Source organism: Atta cephalotes (assembly GCF_000143395.1).
Source record: "Atta cephalotes unplaced genomic scaffold scaffold00061, whole genome shotgun sequence".
Lineage (NCBI taxonomy): Eukaryota > Metazoa > Arthropoda > Insecta > Hymenoptera > Formicidae > Atta > Atta cephalotes.
Window position 1 is genome coordinate 323,450 of NW_012130125.1, and position 1,900 is coordinate 325,349.

A 1,900-nucleotide genomic window follows, 5' to 3' on the forward strand; every position below is an offset into this window, starting at 1 on the left:
TAATTTTTTGCTTCAATATGAAGAAATCTGCGGCTGAGGCTCATCGAATGCTCTCAAATACTTATAGTGAGGCCGCTATTAGTGAAAGAACGTGTCGTGAGTGGTTTCAACGCTTCAAGAACGGTGATTTTGACGTCGAAGACCGGCATAGCGGTGGAAGAGAAAAGGTTTTCGAAGATGCAGAATTGGAGGTATTACTTGAGCAAGACTCGTGTCAAAATCAAGAAGAATTGGCACACGATCGTTGGGAGTGACTCAACAAGCTATTTCAAAAGCCTCAAAGCCATGAGAATGATTCAGAAGCAGGGAAATTGGGTGCCGTACGAATTCAAGCCGAGAGATGTTTGTTTGCTTGTGAACAGCTGCTTGAAAGGCAAAGAACGGAAGGGATTTCTGCATCGCATTGTGACTGGGGACGAAAAATGGGTTCATTACGATAATCCCAAGCGCAGAAAATCATGGGGAGTTCCCGGCCATGCTTCTTCGTCAACGGCCAAACCGAATATTTACGGCTTCAAGATCTGTATTTGGTGGGACCAGCTCGGCGTAGTGTATTATGAACTGTTAAAACCGACTGAAACAATCACAGGCGATCGGTATCGAACGCAATTGATGCGTTTGAGCCGAGCATTGAAAGACAAACGACCGCAATACAACGAGATAAAGTGATTTTGCAGCATGACAATGCTCGACCCCATGTTGCGAAAGTGGTCAAGATATACTTGGAAACGTTGAAATGGGAAGTCCTACCCCACCCGCCGTATTTTCCAGACGTTGCTTCCTCTGACTATCACTTGTTTCGATCAATGGCACACGGCCTGGCTGACCAGCACTTCCGGTCTTATGAAGAAGTAAAAAATTGAATCAATCGTGGATAGCCTCAAAAGATGACCAGTTTTTTCGACGCGGGATTCGTACGCTACCGAAAGATGGGAGAAAGTAGTGGCCAGCGATGGACAATACTTTGAATCATAAATGTATAACCAGTTTTTTACAATAAAGCCTGGAATTTCGGAAAAAAAACGGCGGAAGCAAAGTTGTACACCTAATAATTCTAACTCGCCAATTGGAACACGCTCTAACCCGAGGAACACATAGAAGTCAACAAAAAATCAGAATGATTTTATTTTAATTCTTAACATCAACAATCAAATTTTGCAACTAAAGTCATCATTTTGATTTTCAAGATGTCCCAAAATAAAGTCATTTTGACTTTCTTTTGACTTAAGATGTCCCAAGCAGAAAAACAAGTCACGATAACGTTAAAATGACATTAACATGAATCGAAAATGATTGGAAAATGACTTTTAATGATCATTTTCGAGTCAGTTTGATATTATAATGACTCGTTTTACTTGGGGTGTTTCTTGGGAAGCGAGTGAGTGAAGCGAAATTTCAGGGAAGTGACGCGTGTGCTCGTACCTGATATGATTAATTGGTAGCTGATAGCACCCCCGTTTGTCGGGATGCGGCCAGAAACCTGGGCCGCAATCCATGCAGGTGTGCTCGTCGTAGACATACTCGTACGCCTCGCATTGGTCGCAAACCCAGCAACAAGTGTCACCCTGTTGCTTCTTTATCATACCTGGCTCGCAGGGTAGCGAGCACGCGGAGATCGGTATGTCCTTCGTTCCCCGCGCCCACACCATCTCCTCCGTACGAATGTCCAGGGAGTTGTACCATTTGCCCACCACCTGTCGACCAGAGATTTGGCACGTGGTTGACCCGCCAGCTGAACTCCAGCACGCGCAAGCGTCTCGTTTCGCGATTTGGAAGCTGGTCAAATTTTCCGTCGGGTGCCAGTTTTATCGTGCGCGAAAGAGAAAGAGAGAGAGAGAGAGAGAGAGAGAGAGAGAGAGAGAGAGAGAGAAGAGAAGAAGAGAGAGAAGTAAGTTAGTTA

The 1,900-nt window shown here is 44.7% G+C and overlaps 1 protein-coding gene across 1 annotated transcript in view; it reads right to left on the reverse strand.

The window, feature by feature from the left end:
* The window catches only part of LOC105623618 (metabotropic glutamate receptor), a 22,536-nt gene that overhangs the window by 11,473 nt on the left and 9,163 nt on the right, over positions 1 to 1,900 (reverse strand). The window contains exon 5 of the mRNA XM_012205005.1: positions 1,423 to 1,694. Coding sequence (XP_012060395.1) covers positions 1,423 to 1,694 — 272 coding nt within the window. The remainder of the gene's footprint in view (positions 1 to 1,422; positions 1,695 to 1,900) is intronic.